The sequence below is a fragment of the Heliangelus exortis genome, chromosome 2 (genome assembly GCF_036169615.1).
Source record: "Heliangelus exortis chromosome 2, bHelExo1.hap1, whole genome shotgun sequence".
In the NCBI taxonomy this organism is placed as follows: domain Eukaryota; kingdom Metazoa; phylum Chordata; class Aves; order Apodiformes; family Trochilidae; genus Heliangelus; species Heliangelus exortis.
In genome coordinates, this window is record NC_092423.1 from 564,331 (window position 1) to 586,636 (window position 22,306).

At 66.1% G+C, this 22,306-nt stretch overlaps 3 protein-coding genes across 6 annotated transcripts; 1 reads left to right on the forward strand and 2 right to left on the reverse strand.

The window, feature by feature from the left end:
- The first annotated feature begins 4,824 nt into the window (after positions 1–4,824).
- LOC139791921 (zinc finger protein 282-like) lies at positions 4,825–9,960 on the forward strand. Of its 2 annotated transcripts, none has more exons than XM_071734456.1 (7): positions 4,825–5,067; positions 6,182–6,583; positions 6,674–6,800; positions 7,236–7,349; positions 7,937–8,047; positions 8,142–8,279; positions 8,744–9,960. In XM_071734456.1, the coding sequence occupies exons 1-7, from the start codon at positions 4,858–4,860 to the stop codon at positions 9,478–9,480; spliced, it is 1,839 nt and encodes a 612-aa protein (XP_071590557.1). In that variant the 5' UTR covers positions 4,825–4,857; the 3' UTR covers positions 9,481–9,960. The 2 variants fall into 2 exon arrangements, with proteins under 2 accessions (XP_071590557.1, XP_071590558.1); XM_071734457.1 differs by having other exon boundaries at positions 8,747–9,960.
- Positions 9,961–10,605: 645 nt separating this feature from the next.
- On the reverse strand, positions 10,606–17,529 carry LOC139791922 (uncharacterized). Of its 2 annotated transcripts, none has more exons than XM_071734458.1 (4): positions 17,323–17,529; positions 14,936–15,570; positions 13,074–13,277; positions 10,606–12,166 (listed from the first exon to the last, which is right to left on the reverse strand). In XM_071734458.1, the coding sequence occupies exons 2-4, from the start codon at positions 15,471–15,473 to the stop codon at positions 11,136–11,138; spliced, it is 1,773 nt and encodes a 590-aa protein (XP_071590559.1). In that variant the 5' UTR covers positions 15,474–15,570; positions 17,323–17,529; the 3' UTR covers positions 10,606–11,135. The 2 variants fall into 2 exon arrangements, with proteins under 2 accessions (XP_071590559.1, XP_071590560.1); XM_071734459.1 differs by having other exon boundaries at positions 14,936–15,334; positions 17,323–17,527.
- Positions 17,530–19,520: 1,991 nt separating this feature from the next.
- LOC139791919 (tigger transposable element-derived protein 3-like) lies at positions 19,521–22,042 on the reverse strand. 2 transcript variants are annotated; one of them, XM_071734450.1, is made up of 3 exons: positions 21,829–22,040; positions 21,481–21,600; positions 19,521–21,365 (listed from the first exon to the last, which is right to left on the reverse strand). In XM_071734450.1, exons 1-3 carry the CDS (start codon positions 21,860–21,862, stop codon positions 19,603–19,605), a joined length of 1,917 nt encoding a protein of 638 aa, XP_071590551.1. In that variant the 5' UTR covers positions 21,863–22,040; the 3' UTR covers positions 19,521–19,602. The 2 variants fall into 2 exon arrangements, with proteins under 2 accessions (XP_071590551.1, XP_071590550.1); XM_071734449.1 differs by having other exon boundaries at positions 21,481–22,042.
- Between the last annotated feature and the right edge of the window lie 264 nt (positions 22,043–22,306).

Here is a 22,306-nt window from a genome sequence, read left to right on the forward strand (position 1 = left end):
TGCCTGCACCAGAAGCATTGCTGGGAAAATAAAATGAGATTTTCTGGGGCCCCAAAGAGCTCATCCTGGAGAATTCCTGCAGCAAATGCTGCGAGGTGTTCAGGTGGGAGGAGATGGAGGAAATAACCAGGGAGCAGCAACAGGAGCTGCCAGGAGGGTGGCTGAAGGGTTTGGTGTAAAAATAACAAACAAACCAAACCCCCAAAACCAAACCCCCAAACCCCTGAGTTATTTCAGCAGCTGTGGTGAGAGGAGAGCAGGGGGGGAAGGACCAGAACTGGTGCCTTCAGCTGCAGGACAAGGCCAGAAGGCAGGGGAGGATCCTCAGGAGGTGGTGGCTGCAGATCCTGAGTGGATTTCAGCGTTTTTCCTCCTTCCCCTGGAGTGCCAAGGGTGCAGAAGTTGGGTCCCCCCAGCTCGGGGGTGATGCCCACGTCCTCAGCTTCCCCTGAGCAGCAGCAGAGCAAGGGGCAGCCGGGGCTCTGCTGGAGTTTGGGAGGTTCTGCAGGGCAGCTCTGGGCATCCCAGCCCATCCCAGGACCCCAGAGAACTCCCTTGGGCAGGGCCTTCCCAGGATTTCCCTCTCACCGTCACCCTGGGGACAGCTTTTCCCTCTGCCTTCCTGGTCCCGAGGACACCGTGTGCTCCTGGGCAAGGATTCTGTTGGATTCCTCCTGGACCAAATCCCATCCAACACCTCCCTACCAAATCTGCTCTTCCTGCTGGGAAAGAGTTGGGGAACCTGGATGGGGTGCGGGGTCCTCCAGGGGCTGCTGGAAGGAAAGCCTGGAGGGAAGAGCTGATGTGGGGAGGTCCCGTTTGGGAGCAGCCACAGAGCATCCAACCAAGCAGAGACGTCACTTAAACCAAAGATTTGTTCCACCAAAATACAAGGAAATCACCTCATTTAGAGGCTTAGCTGGAGACAGATGAAATGGAGCTAGGGATGGAAAGCCAGGCAGTGTCAGGAGAAAGGAGGGCAGAGATGTTTTGTTGTATGATCTGGTGAAGATGTTGGTGCCTCTTGTCTCTCACCGGGGAGCAGGGGGGTTCTGGTGGGGCAGGGGGGGTTCTCCCACCACCCAGACCTGAACCTCAGGGCACAAAGGGACAGAAATGTCACTTCTCAGCACGCCAGCTCCGGGCCACCCTCTCTGCTTGGGATGTGAAATGTGCAGAGGTGTTAATGCAGGGATCCAGCCTCAGAAATGAGGAGTTTGGGTGTTACTGAACTATCATAGAATTGTCAGGGTTGGAAGGGGCCTTAAAGCTCACCCAGTTCCAGCCCCCAGCATGGAATGATTAAACAAGGAGTCTGTGTGGGAGAACAACCTTTCCCTCCATGTGCTGCTCTTAGGGAGGCTTCAAACCCTGTGATTTCTGGAGCCACACTTCAGCGTTGGCTTCAAACGATGGGAAAACAACACTAAAAGGTAAAGCATCAAATATTTATGCCCACAGACACATTAATGCACAGGGGTTCCTCAGGGAGTTTCTGTTCTATTCTGCAAGGAGAAATTCCACGGTGGAGTGAGGGGATGTTGACCTGTGGGGCACTGGCACCTCCCTAAATAACCCCCACAGGCAATGTGCTGCTTAGAGTTTATTAAAAAAAAAGGGAAAAACAAAGAGTAGCAGAAAGGGAGCATCCGAAAGTGCAGAGAGATGGGCAAGGGAAGCTCAGATGGAAGGAGAGCAGAATAAACCTGACTGAAGTGGGGTAAACACTGGGTGATCCTTCAGTATGGTGGGAAATGGGAAGGAGAAATGTGGAAAGTTCCCATTCCCTGCACAAATCTTTTCACCGGGAAGCAGAAGATTCTCTGAGTTCTTCCCAGGGAAAGTGTTTTAATTCTCTTGTAGCAGGGGGGAGTCAGAGTTCTTCAGAGACTCTGTTACTCAACAAGAAGCTGAGAATCTGTGCATGGCCCTTGAGAAATGGTTTAAATGGTTTTAATGGTCTCAAACTTGTGGATTCAGGTTGGAGATGAGGGAGAAATTGTTTGGGGTGAGGGTGCTGAGCCCCTGGGTGCCCAGGTTGCCCAAGGAAGCTGTGGCTGCCCCATCCCTGGCAGTGTTGAAGGTTGGATGGGGCTTGGAGCCCCCTGGGCTGGGGGAGGGGTCCCTGACCATGGCAGGGGGGGCACTGGGTCAGCTTTAAGGTCCCTCCAAACCCAACCAGTCTGGGATTCTATGAAATAATATTCCTAAAACAACCAGCTGCAGAACCTCTGGGGCTTGGGCAGTCGCAGGAAAAAAACGAGAAAGCCAGATTCGTAGCAAGACAGTTTTTCTTTGGAGAGCATTTCCAACCCATGCATTTATTTATTCATTTTTAAAAGGCTGTGGGTGATGTTTAATCTGCAGCTGGAAGGCTCACCCTGCTCTGCTCCACCCCATCAGTGCTGACACAAACACCTCTGAGAAGAAAATGGGTTTAGTTTTAGGAGCCCCAGCATCCTCTAAATGGTAGGAAGGAGGTCAGGGTGTAGCTCCTGAGGCTTTTCTGCCTTTTTTGTTTTAGTGCCCCATCACTGCTGGTCAGAAGTCTCCCCTCAGCTTGCAAACATCTGGCACTCTGTGATGATGTTGACAGAAGATCGTTTCCTTTCCACACACCTCTCTCTTCACTTTCCCTTTCAGATGGTGGGGATGATCTTGCAATCTTTTGGTTGGTGCCTCGTGGGTGATGCAGCCAACCCCCAGACTCCAGAAACTGAGCTCTGGTGCAAGTGCTTCCTGGGAACAGCTCATCTTCCCTTCTCAGGGCCCTCTTTTGGTTTTTCCCAGGAGGGGAATAAGGAATGTAAGAGGGAAAGTTTGGAATGCAGGGGTGCTGCTTCTGGCTGAGGCTGTCCCTGAGCTGCAGGGAGCTGCAGAGGCTCCAGTGCTGGGGCTGCTCCTGGGCCAGGGCCAAGCCACTGTCACTCACCTGGTGGAGTTCTGTCCCCGTGGGACCTTTCAGGGGTGAGGACAGAGAGAGGGGCAGCACGGGTGGGTGTGGGTGCAACACCCCCCTCAAGGGACCCCCAGGAACTCACCTTGGGGGCAGGTCCTGACCTGTTGTCCCCAAAAAGGGGCAAAACTCCCCCATTCCCGGAGATGCTGGGGATGCTCTGTGGTGTCCCAGCCTGGGTGTCCTGCCCCGTTCCCAGCTCCAGCAGGAGAGGAGCTGAGCCGCCTGCTCCCTCTCCCACCCTGCAGCTCCCCTGGGATGCTCCTGGCTCCCAGCACCCCTCACCCCTCCTGCAGAGGAGCAGCCCCAGCCCACGCTTCTCATCCCCACAGCACAAAGAGCAGGGGCTGGAGCCACCGCTGTGCTGGGAGAGCAGAGCCGGGGACACGACCTGCAGGGCACGATTTGGGAAACCCTGATGGGTCCCTGAGCCTGCACGGCTCAGAGCAGCTCTGGGGGGTTCTTTAAGACCTGAAGTGCTGCTCGGGGCTCGGTGTCTCCTGTGCTTTGCCAGTGCTCCTCACCACAACCTGCGACCTGCTGCCCAGAGCTGGTGAGGAGCTGGGAGAGCACTGGGTGCCCCCCACTCCCTTCATTGCACAGAGAGAATGAGCTCCCCAAAACACCCCCAGTGGTTCCCTCTGGGCCCTCATCCCACCTCCCCCCTTGGGGCATCACCAGCTGCCCCACAGCTCGTGCCATGGGCTGACCCCTGGGACCCACGTCCTGCCCCAGGCCACGGTGGGTGCTGGCTGCCAGAGCCATGGGGTGGGGACACGGGGGGGTTGGGGACAGGGCGATGGTGAAGGGCACTCGGTGGTGGCATCCTCCAGTGACACGGCTTCTCCCATTAACCCTTCACCCGTCACCAGAGGCGGGGGCTGTCCCAGTCTGTGTCCAGCAGAGGGGACCCCCCAGTCCCACCCCTGGGGACCCTGGAGCACCAGGAGGAACATTTCTCAGGAGGTTTCCTGGTAGGCAGGACCAGAACTCTTCTCTCTGCTCTGGCACCGGTGCTGTCGAAGGGTCCTGAGTGCACGGGGGGTCCCCAAACCTCGAGGGGGTCCTGGTGTGGGTGATGGGGGGTCCCCCACTGCAGACCCTCGCCCCGCAGCCCGGGCTCCCTCTGGTGTCACCAGATGTTTGCTGGAGGGACAAAGGGGGACCCTGTGGCACAGCCCAAGGGGGTGGGGGCTGTCACCCCCTTTTCCAGCCCCAGGGATGGATGCAGTGCCCGGCTGAGGAGGCAGAACCAGGGCTCCGGGCTCAGGCACCCACTGGGCTGGGAGTCGGTTCTGGTGCCAGAGCTGGGGCTTGGTGCTGGCACTGGTGGTGACACTGGTGCCGATGTTGATGGCAGTGGCAGTGCTGGCACTGGTGCCAGTGCCAGGGCTCGGTGCTGGTGCCAGTGGCCATCCCAGTGCCGGGGCTTGGAACCGGTGCTGGTACCGGTGCTGATGCTGGCACCACTGCCTGTGTGCAGGCTGCTGTGCCCACGCCGGTGCCAGAGGTGGTTCCGGTGCTGATGCTGGTGCCAGTGTGATCCCCATGCCAATACCAGTCCCGGTACCGGTGCCGGTGGCCAGGCTGCTAGTGACAATACCAGTGGCACCAGTACCAGTGATGATTCCAGAGCTGGTACTGGTGCCGATGTTGATGCCGGTGCCGCAGCCAGGTGCCGGTGCTGTGGCAGTGCCAAAGCCCAGCTCCCGGTGCCGGTGCCTCCCGGTGCCGGTGCCTCCCGGTGCCTCCCGGTGCCGTTGCCTCTCTCGGTGCCAGTGCCTCTCGGTGCCGGTGCCTCTCGGTGCCGGTGCCTCTCGGTGCCGGTGCCGGTGCCGGTAGGCGGCAGTGCTCGGCGCTCTCCGCTCCCCGCCCGCAGCCGCCCAGCCCGGAGCAGGCGGATGCAATTCCCCGGCTGCCCCCGGCTCCTCGGCGGGGCGGCGGGGCCCGGCCCGCAGCTCGCAGGCACCGACAGCGCAGCCCCCGGTACCGGCTCCGGTCCCGGTCCCGTCGCCCCGCTTCCCTCCGCGCTCTCCCCGCCGCGGCCCGGGCCCAGCCGACGGGGCCCGGCCCAGCTCCGCGGGGCCATGGCCGAGTGGGCGCCCGCCCAGGTAAGCGCGGCCCGGACCGGGCCACCGGCACCGGAGCCCCCGCCCCCCCCCCCCGAACCCCCGACCCGCTCCAGCGGCCGCTCCCCGCCGCCGCCCCGGCCGGGACCCCCACGGTGCCCCTGGGACACCCCCTGCCCCCCCCTCCCCGCCCCCCCCTCCCGGCACCCCCCGCCCGCGGAGCCCCGGTCACCTCCTGCACCCCCCGGCCCCGGGGACCTGACCCGGGATGGCGCCGGTGTCACCGGGACCTGGCCGGGCACCTCTGCTGACCCGGGATGTCCCCGTGTGTGTCCCGTCCCCCCCCCGCCCCGCTCCCCGGGATGCTCCGGTGCCACTCGGCTGTCCCCATGGCACCGCGGTGTGACCGGGCAACTCTGACCCGCCATGTCCCCGTCACCCCGGAGTGTCCCCGGGCATCGCTGACCCAGGATGTCCGTGTCCCCAGGATGTCCTGGGGATGTCCCTGTGTCCCCAGGATGTTCCAGCGGCCCCGGGATGCTCCGTGCAGGCTCCAGCCCCAGGATGCCCCGGCCACCTGTAACCCGGGATGTCCCCATGTCCCCGGGCCGTGACCTGGCAGCACTGACCCAGGATGTCACCGTGCCCCTGGGATGGCCCGTGAAGGCTTTGCCCTCAGCCACCCCTGTCCCAGGCTGCCCGTGTGTCCCCAAGATGTCACCAGGCACTGCTGACCCAGCCTGCCCGTCTGTCCCCAGGATGTCCCCAGGACCCCTGGCCCAGGCTGCCCGGTGCCCCCTGCCCACCCATCCTCCTCCCGGGGGGTTCCTGCCTGGGCAGCCCCAGGGAAGCCCCCACGAGGTCTGGGAACACAAGGTGCCGGGGAAGGGGTCACTGCCCTCGTGGCACAGTGACCTGCCCGGAACTGGCCGGTGTCCCGTGGGGACAGTGACCGGTGACAGTGACAGGCAGCCCCGGGGCGGCCGTGGCACCGCACACCGGAGTCCCCAGCGGGGTGCCGGGGGTGGCAGCGGTGGCCAGGAGCCCCCCGGGCAGCCGTGCTTGCCACGGGGCTCCGAAGAGGAGCCGGGGTGGGGTGGGGTGTGTGTGTGCCCACGGCCCCCCCCACCCCACCCGTGCCCTCCCCACGGCCCAGGTGCAGGAGTGGAACGTGGAAGCCCCCCACCTGATGCCGCTGCAGCCGCCGCTGCTGCCGGAGCGAGCGCACGTGCGGGAGGCTCAGCTGCACCCCGCAGAGGCCTCGCTCTGGACCGTGGTGGCCACCGTGCAGGCCATGGAGAGGAAGATCGACCTCCTGGCCACCCGCCTGCTCAGCCTGGAGGGACGATCCGGCACGGCCGAGAAGAAGCTTCTGGACTGTGAGAAGACCACCATGGAGTTTGGGAACCAGCTGGAGAGCAAATGGGCCGTGCTGGGCACCCTGATCCAGGAGTACGGGCTGCTCCAGAGGCGGCTGGAGAACGTGGAGAACCTGCTGAAGAACAGGAACTTCTGGGTCCTGCGGCTGCCGCCTGGACCCCGGGGTGAGGTCCCCAAGGTGAGGGCTCCTGGGGGGAAGCCGAGGGCCGGGCGGAGGGACCCTCAGCTCCCCTGGACACCCCTGAGCCGCGGGGCATTGTCCCTGCAGGTGCCCGTGACCTTTGTGGACATCGCCGTCTACTTCTCGGCGGAGGAGTGGAAGAATTTGGAGGAGTGGCAGAAAGAGCTGTACAATAACCTGGTGAAGGAGAACTATGAGTCCTTGATCTCCTTGGGTAAACATCCCTTTGTCCCTCCTTTCCCAGCGGGCTGGGGTGTCCCCAGAGGGTCAAGGACAGGGGTGGTCTGGTCCCCTGTCTGCACGGCGCGGACCTTGGACCTCCTGTTTGTGGGGGAACCCTCCTCAGCTTGTGGTGGCACATGGGGATGGGATGCTGTGCTGTGCTGTGGTGGTGGCACTTGTGGGTCTGCTGGTGGCACCGTGTGAGACTGCTGGTGCCACCACATGGGGCAGCCCAGTTCCAGGGAGCTGGTATGGGTCCTCCTCCCAGAAACGGGGAGCTACAGGGCACGGAGGTCCTGCCCAGTGTAGGCAGCTTCTCCATCAGGAGCTGCCAGGGGCTGGCAGAGCCCCTCGTCCTCCCAGCACTGGGAGGGTGGGGTGGGTGCAGTCCCGGTGCTGGTGACAGCCCCGCTGTGTCCCCACGCAGACGGTGCCCTCTCCAGGAGTGAGGCTCAGCCCCGCGGCGAGCGTGGGGACGGTCCCTGCATCCCCGAGCCCAGGGAGCTGGAGCAGAGGGAGCTGCCACCCGACACCTGCGCGGGTGAGGCACCGGCCAGGGCAGCGCTGGGTCCCTCCTGTCCCCACTGTCACCCACCTCGTGTTTCTCCCATCCCAACATTCACCCCGGGAATATCCCTGCTCCTTCTCCCATGGTCCTGGCCATGTGTGACCAGGGGCCACCACAAGTGACATCAGAAAATCCCTCAGGACTGATGTGCTGGGGTCTTGGGCATCCATCCCTGTGTCCCCCACTGCCGCCATCCATCCCTGGGAGATCCCTGTGTCCCCCACTGCCACCATCCATCCCTGGGAGATCCGTGTGTCCCTCACAATCATTAATGTCTTGTCAGGTCCCACGGGCTGTGTCACACCCACCCATCCCAGGGCCTGCCCGTGGGCACCCGTCTCCATGGGCTGTCCTATTGTCACCTGTCCCCCGGGGCTGTCCCGTGGTCATCTGTCCCCTGGGGCTGTCCCTCCATCCCCACATCCCCCTGGGGGTGTTTGGTGCCCCATAACCACAGTGGGATGGGGACAACCGGAGCCTGGGGGGGTCCCACCCCCTAAGCCCAAGGCGGTGGCAAGTGGCCAGAGCCTGGCACTGGCCAAGTGTGTCCTTGTGACCAGAGTCGCTGATCTCCACCTCGGACATCCTGTCCCGGATCAAGCAGGAGGTGGCCTTCGTGGGGGAGCAGCAGTTCGGGGAGGAGCGGGGGATGCCGGCAGATCCCTGTGCAGGTGACCCCCCACCCCCTGCCCTGACCCCCACCCACCCTCCCGGCGCAGGATGCGGCCCCTGCTCTGCTGAGTCCCTGTCCCTGTCCCCCCGCAGGCGCAGACGCCCTGATCACGGCGCACGACTTCTTGTCATGGATCAAGCAGGAGGAAGAGCCCTGTGTCCGTGAGCCCTGGGAGCTGCCAGAGAGAGAGATGCTGACGGGTCCTGGTCCTGGTCCTGGTCCTGGTCCGGGTGAGCCATGCCCGGGGAGCACCCACCCACCCAGGCTGGGCTGTGGCAGGGGTGGGGAGGAGGCTCCCAGGTGGGCTCGGAGCAACCTTCCAATATCTGAAGGGGCTCCAAGAAAGCTGGGGGAGGGCTTTGGACACGGGGGGGTAGGGAGAGGACAAGGGAAATGGGTTAAAACTTGGAGAGAAAGGGGAGATTGAGGTTGGAGATGGGGAAGGAATTGTTGAATTTGAGGGTGCTGAGCCCCTGGGTGCCCAGGTTGCCCAAGGAAGCTGTGGCTGCCCCATCCCTGGCAGTGTTGAAGGTTGGATGGGGCTTGGAGCCCCCTGGGCTGGGGGAGGGGTCCCTGACCATGGCAGGGGGGGCACTGGGGGGGGCTTTAATGTCCCTTCCAACCCAACCCATTCCATGATTCCATAGTCCCCAGTGTCCCCAGCAGGCACTGAGCAGAGCCTTTCCCTCCCCAGCAGCTGGCGAGGGGCTGCTGGTGAAGACAGAAGAGCGCTGCCCCCACGCTGAGCCCCCCGAGGAGGTGGGGCTGCCGGGGGGCTCCGGGGACCTGCTCTTCACCGGCGGAGGCTTCGGGAACCCCGAGGGTCAGGCGGCGGCAGCGGCAGCGGTTCTGCCGGCACAGCACAGACTGAGCAAAACCCCGGGCTCAGAGCCGGGGCCGGGGGGCACCGAGGGGGGCGGGGGGGTCATCCCCAGCGGCACCCCGGGCCCCACCGAGGAACGTCCCCACGGGTGCTCCGAGTGCGGGAAGAGCTTCAGCGGGAAGAAGAGTCTGAGGATCCACCAGCGGAGCCACGCGGCCGAGCGGCCCTACCCCTGCGCCGAGTGCGGGAAGAGCTTCAATTGCCACTCGGGGCTGGTGCGGCACCAGATGATCCACCGGGGCGAGCGGCCCTACAAGTGCACCGAGTGCGGGAAGTGCTACAGCCGCAAGGAGCACCTGCAGAACCACCAGCGGCTGCACACCGGGGAGCGGCCCTTCGCCTGCGCGGCCTGCGGCAAGAGCTTCATCCGCAAGCAGAACCTGCTCAAGCACCAGCGCATCCACACCGGGGAGAGGCCCTACCAGTGCCCGGCCTGCGGACGCAGCTTCCGCTACAAGGAGTCCCTCAAGGACCACCAGCGGGTCCACGGGGTCGAGGCGGGACCCCCTCCCTTGCCGCCCCCCGGTATTATGCCCCCCGGGGACTAAAGGGACCGCCCGCCGCGGACCGACTCCCCCCCCCCCCCCCCCCCCGCTCGCCCCCCGCACCGCTCCGAGATGGGGACGCGCGGCTTCCTACCAAATACAGGCGCCCGGAGGGGGTGCGGGGCACGGGGAGCCCCCCGGGGGTGTCAGTGCACCCACAGACCCGGCCCCTGCCACGGACGGACGCTTTTTAGCCCCCCCCCCCCTTTCCCCAACTCTCCCCACACCCACCCACACCAGACAATCTCGCTGCACAGGATGGGGAGCAGCCCACTCCCCCCCGCCCCCCACGTCCCCCCCCTACTGCCATGTCCCTTCCTTGTCCCCCCGCCTGCTGCTGTGCTCCCCACACGCCCCCCACCCTCCCTGCTGCTTATTTTTACAGCCCCCCCCCCCAGCCCCGTGCCGTCCGCTCTGTACAGTGCTTGGGGTGTAGTTTTGTATGGACCGTGCGATACCCAATAAAGTCGTGCTGGGCTGCAATGCCTTTGCCCCCCACCCCAACATCCCCCCCTCCGAGATCCCGGCCACAGTCCTGTCCCATGCCCGTGATCCTGTCCCCAGGAAGGACACGGCACCACCTGCAAGCTGAGGGATGGGAAAAAGGGGAGGGGGGGATACAATCACCTGGTGGAGAAGCACCCCCTCGCCAGACTCTTTCCAGCATCTCGAATTCCCCCAAATTCCCCATTTTGGTGGCATGTCCCCAGGTGTCACCAAGCCTGGAGCTGTCAGCCTCATGGTGCTGCACTGCACAGCCCTGCACGGGGCAAGACCGTGGGGCAAATGACCCCCCCCGTGTCCAAAAATCACGGGGGGGCTCCAGCTCGGAGCATGGCAGCACCCCGGGAGTCAATCAGTCAGCTGGGTGACACAACAACTGAGCGGCGGTGGCACAAGCCAGCAGGAACCAGGGTCACCGAGGCTTGGGGACATCCCTGAGGCTTCAGGGAGAGCCGGGAGGGGAGAGTCCCAAGCGGGGGCTCTGGATTAATCCTCTGGGGTCCTACGTGGTGGGTGGGCTGAGATGGGAGAGTGGGGAAAGCTCATGGGGAGGGGTGTCAGGGGTCCCGCTGCCCCCAGGACCGAGTCCACACACAGAGACATTTTTTTTCCTGTTTTGTGGGGTTTCTTTTTTTTTTTTTTTTTTGGTTTTTGATTTTTTTTTTGGGGGGGAGGATTTTTTTTTTAGAGTTTTTGGTTGTGGTTTTTTTTTTTTTTAAACAGAAGTTTATGGTTATATGCAAATTAGGTCATTAAATGATTTGCATAAAATGTTCGCACATCAGCGACTAAGTGTTCCTAACTCCCCCCTGCCCCCCCAGACAGGCAGTACCCCTCCTCGCCTGGCGCTGCCACACGGCCCCGCTCCCGCCGCCTCCTCGCCGCCGGCTTCCCTCGCGCCGACCCGCACCGGGCAGGCGGTGCCGCGGCCACAGCTCGGCCTCCACGTCTCACCCGCTCACCTCGCCCGGGTGAAGCCCCCCTCGTACCTCCCCTCCGCTCCCGGGGCTCCCGGCTGTGCCGCCGGCCACGCGCGTTCGGTGCCACCGCGCGCGCCGCCCCCGCGCGCTCGCCCCTCCGCCCGTGGCCCGGGGTGGTGGCCGGGGGGCCGCGGGCACGCCACGTCCTTGGTGGGACGGTGTCCCCCCCCTTCCCTAGCTGTTGGTGAGGAAGAGGCGTCTGTGTCTGGAGGCAGAGCCCCGCGGCCGGCCCCGGCGTCGCCCCCGGCCCCGGTTGCCCAGGGGGCTGCGGCTGGGCACGGCGCTTTCCCCCCAGCCGGCGCTCCCGGCCTGCGGCTCGGGGAAGGCGGGCTCGGCTTTGGGCTGCTCGAGGAGGGGGGGGCTGCCGGGGTCCCGCCGAGGCTCCGGGGGAGGTGCCTGGCTCTGCCCGGCCCGCTCCTGGCGCAGGTACCGCAGCTCGTCGCGGATGTCCGTCAGGACCCCCAGCAGGCGGAACTGGAGCTCCCGGTCGCGGGCCCTCTCCTCCCGCTGGGTCGCCCGTTCCTCTTGCCACATGGCCAGCTCCTGGTGGTACAGCTGGTCCCACTGCTCCTCCAGGTCCAGCAGGTGATGGATGTTAGTCCTCCAGCTCTCCCGGCGGTCTTCCCGCAGGCGGGAGCAGCCCAGGCCGCGGGGGGCGCCGGGGCCCGAGGCGGGGGCGTCCCCCGGGGGGGAGGCGGAGGAGGGCAGCGACTCCTCGGTCAGGGCGCCGTGCAGGGGGGAGCGGGCGGGGGGCTCCTCCTCCGCCGTCGGCTTCTCCCAGGTGGGCCCCATCAGTACCCTGGGCAAAGCGCCCATCTCCGGGCCCGGGCCCCCCGCTTGCTCCTCGGGGTGGGAGGAATCGAGCCCGCGGCCCAGGGGGGGCAGGTCGGACACCCCCTCGTGGCCCCAGTCCGAGTGAGCGTCCACGGGGTTGAGAGGGTCCTCGGGCAGGGAGGTGACGGAGCCCTGAGAGCTGCAGCGTCGGATCAGCATGGCCTGGCGGGACAGTTTCGTGTCTTCCTCTGCGGCCACGGGGGCCTCGGGTCCCGGCTGCACCCCCACGGCCCCGCCGTGGCCCCTCTCCACCTCCCGGCCTTCCCGTTCCTCCTCCTCTGACATGGAGGCGTAGGAGACGAGGGACTCGTTCCGCAGGGACGGGGAAATGGCTGACATGTCCGGAGTGCGCAGCTCCGGCCCCGACTCAGCTGCAAGAGCAGAAAAACCCCCTGGTGAGCCCGAGCCACCGAGCCAGCACCCTGCCCTCCCCCAGACACGCCTGTCACCCCCCGGGGACATCCCTAAGGGACCCCCCTGACGCAGGGACAGCCACGGCCTTTGCCTTTCCTTGGACTTGCTGCCTTCTCTTACCAAACAAACCCTGGCAGGTACAAAACCACGCTCCAGGATCCACGTTTTTCATCCGCAGCCCCTGGGGACCCACGGCCCAGGAGGGCTGGGAAGGGCCAGGGAAGCATCTCCCATCAGGGTGTCCCCCATGTCTGCCACCCCAGCGCCGTCCCAAGGGCTGCCAGCAGCATGACCCAGGATTCCTGATGCAAACCATCACCAGAGCCTTCTCTGAATCATCAGGACACAGAGCTCCCTGAACCTTCCCAAAGGAGAGCCACTGAAATGCTCAGAGGGCTGAGCAGCTCCCTGGGAAGCCAGGCTGAGGGATTGGGGTTGTTCAGCCTGGAGAAGAGGAGGCTCCAGGTGAGCTCAGAGCAACCTTCCAATATCTGAAGGGGCTCCAAGAAAGCTGGGGGAGGGCTTTGGACACGGGGGGGTAGGGAGAGGACAAGGGAAATGGGTTAAAACTTGGAGAGAAAAGGGAGATTGAGGTTGGAGATGGGGAAGGAATTGTTGAATTTGAGGGTGCTGAGCCCCTGGGTGCCCAGGTTGCCCAAGGAAGCTGTGGCTGCCCCATCCCTGGCAGTGTTGAAGGTTGGATGGGGCTTGGAGCCCCCTGGGCTGGGGGAGGGGTCCCTGACCATGGCATGAACTGGATGAGCTTTCAGGTCCCTTCCAACCCCAACAATTCTGCGATTCTACGACCCCCCCGGGCCCTGCACCCTCCCTCCACCACCAACCCCCTGTCCCCCGTGTCCTCACCAGAGCTGCTCTGCCCTTCCCCCCGGCTGTACTCGCAGATGAGGGAGGGGTCTGGGCTCTGCAGCGCCAGGCGGGGCACGGCCGAGCCCTCCAGCTCGGGCAGGGAGGAGGGCTGCCCGTTGGTGTCGATGTAGATGCTGGGGTGGCTGACGCCGGGCTGGAGGTGCATGAAGGACTGTTTGGAGGCACCGGGGAAGAAGAGATCTGTGGGGACAGAGAGAAGCCAGCCTCAGCCACCACTGCCACCCCAGCACACCCCAGGTCCCAGGGGGCTCTGCAGGTTCTGCTGTGCCCCTTCGCCCTCACTCACACCCTCCAGGACCATCCTGAACCCGACAGCCACAAGGATTCCTTCCTTCCATCCCTCCTTCCTTCATCCCAGAGACCTTCTGCTCTTTCTGGCTCAGCGTGAGCTGAGGGAAATGACACTCCCCCTGCCCCCCCATCTCCACAGACACCTGAGGGGCTGGGCTGAAATCAAAGAGCAAAAAAGGGAGCAGGAACAACTAGAGCTGGTGTCCTCTGGGGACACAAAGGAGCTGGACACATCCCCTTTGTGAAAATTAAAAGGCAATGGGGAGAAATTTGAGTCCCAGTGGGTCATGAAGCCCATCTGGGGAGAACAGCACTACAGCAAGGACCATCATTTTGCCAACATCTCATGCCCCATCCCTGGCAGTGTTGAAGGTTGGATGGGGCTTGGAGCCCCCTGGGCTGGGGGAGGGGTCCCTGACCATGGCAGGGGTTTAGAACCAGATCATCTTCAAGGTCCCTTCCAACCCAAACCATTCCAGGGTTCTGTGATCATTTCCCCAAGCACCTCTTGGGCAACTGAGAGAACCAGGACCAGCAAGGGGGTTCAGCTGGGACGCAGATTTGCTCTGCAGCAGGACCAAAGGCAAAGCTCTGTGATGAAGGCATGACCCCAAGGAGATGGCATGGCCCCATGGAGATGGCATGACCCCATGGAGATGGCATGGCCCCATGGAGATGGCATGACCCCATGGAGATGGCATGGCCCCATGGAGATGGCATGACCCCAAGGAGATGGCATGGCCCCATGGAGATGGCATGGCCCCAAGGAGATGGCATGACCCCATGGAGATGGTATGACCCCAAGGAGATGGCATGGCCCCATGGAGATGGCATGGCCCCAAGGAGATGGCATGACCCCATGGAGATGGTATGACCCCAAGGAGATGGCATGACCCCAAGGAGATGGCATGACCCCAAGGAGATGGCATGGCCCCATGGAGATGGCATGGCCCCATGGAGATGGCATGACCCCATGGAGATGGCATGGCCCCAAGGAGATGGCACAACCTGCCCAGGGACCCATCAGCTGCCCCCAGCCACCCCCAGCACCCATCCACAAGGGGACAATGGGATGTCACACTGAAGTGGCTGCTCCTGCTCCCTGTGACCTCAGCAAACCATGGGGGACACTGACCCGGAAAAAGGGAGTAAAATCTCAGTCCAGCTTTTTTAGGTGCTCTCCAGCAAGGCAAAGGAAGAAAGAAAAAAAAGCAACCCCAAAAAAAGAGCCATTGCCACCAAGCTGGAGGTGCTCCTGTTGACCCCAGGTCACTTCCACAATGGAGTTTTAATTCCAGTTTCCATCCCCAGCAGTTTGCTGCGTGGCCACGAGGACCGTGGATGCCGTGATCCCAACACAAACCACGCACACGAGCAAAACCCCAAAGTCTCCTTCCACGAGAGGCGCTGGCACACGCCCGGCAGAGCCAGGAGCTCGGCGTGACCGCAGCCTGGTGACATTACCAGGCCAGATGCCCCTCGGTGGGGACGCAGCAGGGGACTCTGCCGCTCCAGCTCTCCTCTCCCCAGAGAACACCACGACTGACCTGGGTCTAAGATGATTTCGGGTTCCGAGTCGTGGCTGGCCTGCAGGAAGGTGGAAGCCACCATCTTCTCCAGGGGCGTGAGGCGCGGCTTGTGGAGGGGCCCGCCGGCGCGGTTCATGGGCAGGTGCTTCTTGGAGGTGATCTTCTTCTTGACGTCCAAGCGCAGGTCGCGCCACTTGTGCTTGAGGTCGTCGATGGAGCGCTCGGTGTAGCCCAGGAAGTTGACGCGACTTTGGATTTGCGTCCAGAGCTGCTTCCTCCGCACGGGGTGAGCCCGGAGGGCTTCGGACCCATACAGGGCGCTGAAATGCCGGACCACATTCCAGACCAACGTCTCAGTCTCGTCATTGGAGAAGTTGGCCTTCCTCTTCCGGCCAGACGCTGGCATCGCCTGCGAGGCTGCGGCAGAGGTGGAAGGGGCACAATTGAACCTCGGTCCCCACTCCTCTCTGTCAGCTCCTGGGGGGAACATGGGGCTGCGGGAGCCCGAGGGAGCCGCGGAGGAGGGAGCCGAAGCAAGAGCCCCCGAGGCATCCATGGCAGGGGAGGCTTGGGCCGGGGAGGATCTAAAGGGCCGCTCCGGCACACCACGCGGCAGGGGGGCACCTCATCCCCTCGCCCCGGCTCGAGAGCACCTGGGAGGGGAGAAAAGGAAAGGGCAGCGGTGGGCGGCGGCGGCGCGGGGCGACGGCGAGGGTCCCCGGCCCTCTCCAACCAGAGGCGCCCGGGGACCCCCCCAGCCAGCTACCGCGGGGGCCGCCGAGAGGCCGGTGGTGGGCGCGTGGGTCACGGCGCGCGCCTCGGGGACGCGGCACGGGGTCCCTGGCCGGGGCCCGGAGGCTGGGCTGAGGGTGCAGAGGAGCGCCTCGAGGCCACAGCAAGGGCCTCGTGGCCACGTCGGCAACAAGAGGGAACGGCTCTGGTTGCACGGAGGGTGTCTCCAGGACGTGGTCTTGGCAACCACCCCAGGGCTACAGCGGGAGCCACAGCAACAATGTCAGGGCCACAGCCATCACCTCTGGGACACAGCCAGCACCACAGCAAAGGGCTCGGCCGTGCTCAGCACCTCAGGCCCACAACAAGGACCTCAGAGATGGCGGGTACCCTGGCACCGTGGCGAGGGCCACGGCCACGGCGAAAGCACCGGGGCTGGAGCACGGGGGCCGCGGCGAAGGCCTTGGCCACAGCACAGGTCTAGGGGCCACAGCAAAGGCCTTGGCCATGGTGAGCATCTCCAGGCCACGGTGAAGATGGCCTGGCTATGATGCAGGCCTTGGCAAGGGTCTTGGCCGTGGGGAGACCCTCAGGGCACCAACAAACACCCCAGGTTCCTACTGAGGACCTCGGCGTTATGGCAAAGTCCTTGGCCATGGCAAGCGCCTCGAGGCCATGGAAAAGATCTTGGCAAAGACCTTGGCAATGGTGAACACCTCAAGATCCCAGTGAGAGCCTCAGGGCCACGGTGATGACCATGGCAATGGCAAAGACGGTGGCCAGGGTGAGTGCTTCAAGGCCACGGTGCAAGCCTTGGCCACGGCAAACACCTCAAGATCCCAACGAGGGCCTTGGGGCCGCAGCAAAGCCCAAGGCCAAAGCAAGGGCTTCAAGGCCATGGCGAAGACCTTGGCCACGGCGAACACCTCAAGATCCCAACGAGGGCCACAGCAGAGACTTTGGCAAAGGTCTTGGCAGTGGTGAACGCCTGCAGCTCTCAGCGAGTGCCGTGGCAAAGACCCTGGTGAAGGCCTCGAGGAACACCCCAAGCTCCCGCCAAGCGCTTCATGGCCATCACCAAGGTCCTGGCTCCGCCAAACGCCTCAAGGTCCCGGCAGAGCCCGCGGACACGGTGCGGGTCTGGGGCCTGAGGCAAAGCCCCCATCCGGGGCCAGCACCCCAAGGCCACGGCGTGAGCGGCCCCCGGCGCAGGCCCGGGCCCCGCAGACCCCCCCAGCCCCGCGGGGAAAGTCCCCGAACCCCCTCAGCATCCCCCGGCCCCACCGAGACCCCCCCGGGCGGCCACCCCAGCGCTCCTCAGCCCCTCCCGGGGACAGCGGCCTCTCCTCCCCGCAGCCGCGGGGCTGCCCCGGGTCCGTCTGTGTCGGGGGGGTCCCGGCTGCACCCCCGGGGCAGGGCCGGGGCCTTCAGCCCGCGGCTTTTGTTCGCGCTTCCGCCGGGCACCGGGGACAAAGGGGCCGCCGGTGCCTTCTGCGGGGGAGGGACGTGCGTGTGTGTGCGGGGAGGGGGGGGGGAACCGGGGCAGGGGAGGGGGGGGGGGCAGGAACAGAACCCGCGGGATTTCACCCCCTCAGCCCCCAACTCTCCCTTCCCACCCCCCACCCCCCCACCCCCGTTATAACACCCCCCGGGGCAGGACGGCGGGCGCCTACCTGTGCCGGGACGGGCGTGCGAAGGGGAGGAGGGGAAAGGGGGGGGAAAAGGGAAGGGGAAGGGGGGGGAAGGGAGAAGCGGGGGTCAGCGGTGGAGGTTGGGGTGGGGGGGTGGCCGGGGGGGGGGTGTCTCAGCGGCGGCGGAGGCGGCGGCGGGTAATGGCTCCCGCCTCGGCGGAACTCTCCTTCATTTCCTCCGCCTCCCAACAGCGGCGGCGAGGGGGGAGCGGGCCCGGAGGCTCCGCAGCGACCTCTGGTGGTACCGCCACCGGCAGGCGGGCGGGAAGCCTCCGAGACACCCCGGGAGCGGCGGAGGCACCCCAGGAACGGGAGAGGCACCCCAGGAACGGGGGAGACACCCCCGGGAGCGGCGGAGGCACCCCAGGAACGGGAGAGGCACCCCAGGAGCGGGAGAGGCACCCCGGGAGCGGGGGAGACACCCCAGGAACCGCAGAGACACCCCAGGAGCGGGGGAGAGACCTCCAAAACGGCGGAGACACCCCAAAAACGGGGGAGAAACCCCAGAAACGGGGGAGACACCCCAGGAACGGGAGAGGCACCCCAGGAGCGGGGGAGACACCCCAGAAACGGGGGAGACACCCCAGGAACGGGAGAGGCACCCCAGGAACCGCAGAGACACCCAAAAAACGGCACACACACCCCCAAAACGGGGAAGACACACCAAAAACGGCAGAGACACCCCAAAAATGGGGGAGACACCCCAGAAACGGGGGAGACACCCCAAAAACGGCAGACACCCCAGAGACGGCCGAGACACCCCAGAGACGGTGGAGAGACCTCCAAAATGGGGGAGACACCCCAAAAACGGGGGAGACCCACAAGACAGGGGAGACACCCCAGGAACCGCAGAGACACCCCAGAAACGGCAGAGACACCCCAGAAACGGGGTAGACACCCCAAAAACGGGGGAGACACAAAAAAAAACGGCACACACACCCCCAAAACGGGGGAGACACCCCAAAAAATGGCGGAGACCCCCTAAAAGGGCACCCACCCCCATAACAGCACACACCCCCCACAACTGCACACACGCACACCCCAAAACTGCAGACCCCCCCCAAAAACCACACACACACCCCCAAAACAGGACACGCCCCCCAAACCGCACACCCCCCGCCTCCCTTCACCGCAGTGACACCCATTTAGGGACACCCCCCTCACGACTGCAGCACCCCCGTGGTGTGCATCCCTGTGGAGCCCCTCCCCAGGACACCCCAGTCCTGGACATCCCCCTCCGGGAGCTGTGTGCACCCCAATAACTGTGCATCCCCGTGGGGACTCCCCCTGGGGCACCCCAGTTCCCCCTCTCCCCCCTTGGGGAATCCCAGCCCTGCCCCCCCACACCCAGGGGCTGTGTGCACCCCAATAATTGTGCATTCCCGTGGGGACCCCTCTCGGGACACCCAAGTGTCCCCCCTTCTCGTGCATCCCTGTGGGGACCCCCCTGGGGGATCCTGGTCCCGTCCCCCTTGGTGGCCTCCTGCTGCCTCTGGTTCTCCGTGCACGCGTGGGGTTTGTCCCCGTGCCCCATTCCCTTGGGGACAGAGGTGTCACCGTGACAGGGAGTGGGTGCTGGGGGTCCCACGCTCTCGGTGGGGGCCCTGCAGGGGACCCCCGGGTGCACGTGGGTCCCCATTGCCCGTGGAAGGGGACAGAGAGGGTTGGGGACCCAGGAGCGGTCAAGGTGTCACCATGCCATGGGGTCCATGTTCCCAGGACAGGGTGAGGGAGGGGATGGGGAGATTTGGGGTGGGCAGCCCCAAAACGAGGGGGCGGGGAGGGGGCAGGGGGGCTCTGCCTGGCTCACGGCGGGACATTAAGTGACAATATTCCACCAGCTGCTCAATTTTGCCTTTTTTAATGCCTGTTGCAAACGTCCAGGTGACAACAGCCGGTGGCACCCGCGTCCCCGCAGCGCGGGGACACCCCAGCACCACCCCGCGCACCCCCTGGCAAACACAACCACCCCACGCAGGGCAAATCAAAGCCCCCCACGCAGGGGGGGCAGCTCCACGATGGCTCCCGCAGGCCGCAGAAGCCACCCCCCAGGAGCGGGTCTCGGCAGCGGGCCGGTGACCCCGGCGCCAGCCCCCGGCACCGTCCCCACGGGCGGGTGACATCCAGAGCGCGGTGCTCCCCCCCGGACACCCGCCGTGCCACGCAGACCCCACGGCACAGCTCCGGTGGCACCGCGGCAGGGCACGGCGGCCAGGCCAGTCCGGGGAGGAGCTCCTGTCCCCACCGCAAGCTCCGGGCACCTCACTGCGTGGACGGGATGTCCCCGGCGGGGCCAGTCCCGGCGCTGGCTGTCACCGCGTGCACCGCGTCCTCCAGCCCGTAGAAGGCCTGGAAGAGGCCGGGGGAGGTGGCCCGGCACTCCAGGTACCTCCGCAGCGTGGCCAAGCTCCCCCACACCTCCCGCTCCGAGGGGCAGCGCCGAGCCACCATCGCTCCCCCGTCCTCCTCCTCCTCCTCCTCCCTTGTCCCCACGTCCCCACGGCGCTCCGGCTCCTCGCCCGCCCGGTGCACCGGCTGCTCCCGGGTGAGGGCGCCGGGTGCCGGGCCCTGGGTGCCGGCGGCGGGGCCGAAGCCGGCGGCACGGAAGCAGCCGGCGATGAGCCCCGGGCGCACGTCCCCCCAGGCCTGTGCCAGCATGTGAAGGACATCCAGGAGCGACGGCTGCTCCACGCCGCGCTCCACCGACAGCCACCGCAGCAACCGGCGCCGGTAGTGCCCCTTGAGGTCGCCGGTGATGCCGCGGTCCAAGGGGTCGGCCAGGGAGGCGGCCGGCGGCACAAAGACCATCCTGACGTGTGAGAGCTGGAGGTGGGGCTGGGCCCGGTGCTTGGCGAGGAGGAGGAGCGCGCTCTTCCCCTGCCGCCGCATCCCCTCGTTGAACTCCCGCAGCCACTCGGTGAAGAGCGGGGCGGTCACGCCGGCCGAGCTGCCCGCGCGGTAGCTCCAGGGCATCTGCTCCAGGTTGACCCCCTGGAGGCAGCGGGGCCGGGGGCTCTCCCCCACCGCCCGCAGCGGCAGCTTCTCCGAGCCGTCGGCGTTGGCGCAGAGCAGGAGGCTGAGCCGCTCGCCGCCGCTCTCGCCTTCGCCGGGGGAGCCGGCGGGGAGGAGGATCCCCGTTTCCCCGCACGCGTAGATCTCGGGGGCCGCGTAGCTGCGGAGGAGACCCGGCAGCACCGCGCCCGCCCAGCGCTCGGCCGTGGGTTGCTCGGCGTCCCCGTCCTCCGCCGGTGGCTTCTTGAAGGCCAGGTTGTGGCGAGCTCCGAAGCGAGCCAGCCACCCCCCGTTGGGCTCCGGGTCGGGCCGGCCCAGCGCCTGGGCGAGGTGTTTGGCCTTGACGTGGAGGAGGGGTGGGCTGAGGGGCAGCCGGGCGGCCCGGGTGCCCTCGACCCAGCGCAGCAGCGCGGCTTCCAGGGCCGCGTCCTTCCCCTCCCGCTTGCGTTTGCGCTCGGGGTCGCCGTTGCGGTGCCACTCGCCGAGGATCCGCTCCCGGTTCTTGATGATGCGGCAGATCTGGGGCTGCGACACCCCGAAGCGCTTGGCCAGCTCGCTCTGGGACACCTTGGGACCTTCCAGCATCTCCAACACCCGCACCTTCTCCGTCAGCGACAGCTCCTTCCGCTCCTTCCGCGGGGCCCCCGTCCCTTCCGTGGTCCCCGGGGAGCGGCCGGCGCAGGGGCCCGGGGGGCGGCCGGGGGTGCCGGTGAAGCCCCTCCCGCAGCGGCCGCAGGCGTGGGCCGAGTCCCCGCCGTGTCCCAGCCGGTGCCGCACCAGGTCCGGCTTCTGCCCGAAGCCTCGGCCGCACTCCCCGCACTCCCGGATGGGTGGTGGAGCCACGAACCCCCCGTTACCGGCACCGGGAGCCGGCTCGGGGGCACCGCAGTAGCTGCAGCCCCGTTCTGGCGGCGGGACGGGGAAGTCGCCGGGGCCGATGGGGTGGGTCGGGGGGGATGCGGGCAGCGGGGACGCCCCCTCCTCACTCTTCACCTCCTTCCCCAGCCAGTCCCCTGCCGAGACACCGCGGAGTTATCAAGCGACCCCCACACCAGAACCGCTCCGGTTCGGCAGGGCTCAGCCCGGTGCCGCTGCCCCGGCCCCGGTGCCACCCGGCCCCCCGCTCACCCTGCGAAGAGCCATGGGGCGCTGCGTGTGGTCGGGGGCTCCGGTGCTCCCCGTAGGGCCCCGCCGCCTCCTCCCCTCGCTCCACCTGGGCCAGGATGTCGGGTTTGGTGACGGCGGAACCTGGCACCGAGACAACAGCCGATGCCACCGGTGCTGACACCACACGGCACCGCGGACCCGGGCACGACGGGGCCGGGCCGGCGTCCCCCGCCACCGTTTCCCCGCGGTGAAGGGGACACCGACGGTCCCGTGGTGAACCCAGAGCCACCCCAGGGCCACCTCCTCCCGCCGCCCGTGGGCCACCGGGCTCGCTCACGGCCGGTGCTGGGCAGGACCCGCGTGCCTCACCCAGGGCGGCGGAGAGCTCCCGGTCCTCCTTCATGGCACCGGCACCGCTCCGCCGCTCCCGCCGAGGCCTTCACCTGCGGGAGGCGCGGCGGCGGCTGAGCCGTGGGCCGCACCGGGATGGCGGCAGCGGCGCGGAGGATGGGGAGGGCGGGGCGGGGCCGCCGGGACCGCCCGTGGGGAGCCCGCAGCTCTGCGGTGCCGAGGCCGTGTCCGTGCCGGGTCCCCCCGGTCCCCCCCCCCCCGCCGCTCCCGCTGCCACCGGAGGGCGCGCGCGTACCGGCGCGGGGCCGCGCCCGAAGCCCCGCCCCTTCTCCCCAGCCATTGGACCGCTCACAGCGGGCGCCGCGCTGATTGGCTGCCCCGCCACCCAATCAGCGCCTCGGCTCGGCTCGGGAGGCGGCGCTTCCGCATGCGCGGTGCGCGTGTCCGCCCGGTGAGTGCGCAGTCCTCCCGCCCGCCAGGGGTCGCTGCCGTCCCG

Coding starts and splice junctions, on each gene's coding strand:
- LOC139791921 (XM_071734456.1), top strand. CDS start 4,858: ATGCAATTCCCCGGCTGCCCCCGGCTCCTCGGCGGGGCGGCGGGGCCC. Junction 7,350..7,936: donor GCCACCCGACACCTGCGCGG/GTGAGGCACCGG, acceptor CCTTGTGACCAG/AGTCGCTGATCTCCACCTCG. Junction 8,280..8,743: donor TGGTCCTGGTCCTGGTCCGG/GTGAGCCATGCC, acceptor TTCCCTCCCCAG/CAGCTGGCGAGGGGCTGCTG.
- LOC139791922 (XM_071734458.1), bottom strand. CDS start 15,473: ATGGATGCCTCGGGGGCTCTTGCTTCGGCTCCCTCCTCCGCGGCTCCC. Junction 13,278..14,935: donor CGAAATCATCTTAGACCCAG/GTCAGTCGTGGT, acceptor CTGTCCCCACAG/ATCTCTTCTTCCCCGGTGCC. Junction 12,167..13,073: donor GGAAGGGCAGAGCAGCTCTG/GTGAGGACACGG, acceptor CTGCTCTTGCAG/CTGAGTCGGGGCCGGAGCTG.
- LOC139791919 (XM_071734449.1), bottom strand. CDS start 21,862: ATGAAGGAGGACCGGGAGCTCTCCGCCGCCCTGGGTGAGGCACGCGGG. Junction 21,366..21,480: donor GCCCCATGGCTCTTCGCAGG/GTGAGCGGGGGG, acceptor GTGTCTCGGCAG/GGGACTGGCTGGGGAAGGAG.